At 35.0% G+C, this 1101-nt stretch overlaps 1 protein-coding gene across 1 annotated transcript in view; it reads right to left on the bottom strand.

Moving 5' to 3' along the window:
- Positions 1-572: 572 nt before the first annotated feature.
- Positions 573-1101, bottom strand: part of SLC1A1 (solute carrier family 1 member 1) — a 48827-nt gene continuing 48298 nt past the window's right edge. Inside the window, exon 13 of the mRNA XM_018562055.1 lies at positions 573-916. Coding sequence (XP_018417557.1) covers positions 664-916 — 253 coding nt within the window. The 3' untranslated portion in view covers positions 573-663. The remainder of the gene's footprint in view (positions 917-1101) is intronic.

Raw genomic sequence — 1101 nt, 5'->3', positions numbered from 1 at the left:
AACTCAAAGTCCATCAACACAGGCCCTAATAATGCTGATATTAAAAAGCATCGACTCTGTTTGATGTGGCTCTCATACGGTCCTGAAATGCTACATTCCCAATGGAAGTAAATGTTAACTCCCTTTATATAAGGCTACTTGCATTTCAAGTTTAATGATCCTTTAACCAAATGGAGAGAACATGCAGGCTTTTTCAGTTAAACAGGACACAGAGCTGTGACAATGTAGAAATAGCATTAATCCTTAGGATCCAATCAGAATTCAGTTTATTTAGGTCAAATCAATAAAGGAGAGATTCTGACTGCTTGCTATGAGTTGCTGCACATTTCACTTTGCTCTTTGCCTCATTCAATAAGCCCAGTAATGTGTTGCTGTGCTTCAGAAGAGCTTCTCCAAGATTCACATTATTGGCCAGGATAAGAAAACCCAGACAATGATCATGCTAACTCTGATAATACATTCCAAATATTGGTAGGTAGATACCATAAGACAGTATTATAAAAGTGAAATCTTTTAAACACTCCTTTACCCTTAACTCAACTAAAAAATAAAAAATAAATCCTTGTTCCAAAGGTTAAAAAAAAAATCTCAACTTGCTGTCTTCATATGTCAATAAATGTAATGTCCCTTGAAGTCCCACAAAAGCTGGCATTCCTGATGTTTTTAGAATTGTGATGTCTGGGTGAAAGATATGGCATCTGACTTGTCTACAGCAAATCCTCCATTCACATAGGACTTCTTCCCTTCATTATCATCATCTTCGCTTGAGAGTATACCTTGATCAATGGCAAAGGGATTAGCAATGTTCACTTGTGATGAGAGATCCATTTGCTCCAGTTCTTTCTTGGAGAGCTTCTCTACTATTCCAGTTCCATAAGCATCACCAAGAACATTTACCATGGTCCTAAATCGATCCCTGGAGAAGATAGAGAATGAAATAAGTCCTCTTACAATCACTTCTGCATATTGTCATTAGTTTAACATAAAGCATCCATGATTAACCCACATATAGATACGCATTTATTAAAGGGTTACTCCACTTAAAAAAAAATTAAAATGATAAAATTTGTAAAAAAATCTTAAAAAATTTATATATATATA

This window comes from Nanorana parkeri, unplaced genomic scaffold, assembly GCF_000935625.1.
Source record: "Nanorana parkeri isolate BGI_ZX_2015 unplaced genomic scaffold, ASM93562v1 scaffold558, whole genome shotgun sequence".
Lineage (NCBI taxonomy): Eukaryota > Metazoa > Chordata > Amphibia > Anura > Dicroglossidae > Nanorana > Nanorana parkeri.
This window is presented reverse-complemented; position numbering and strand designations above follow the sequence as displayed.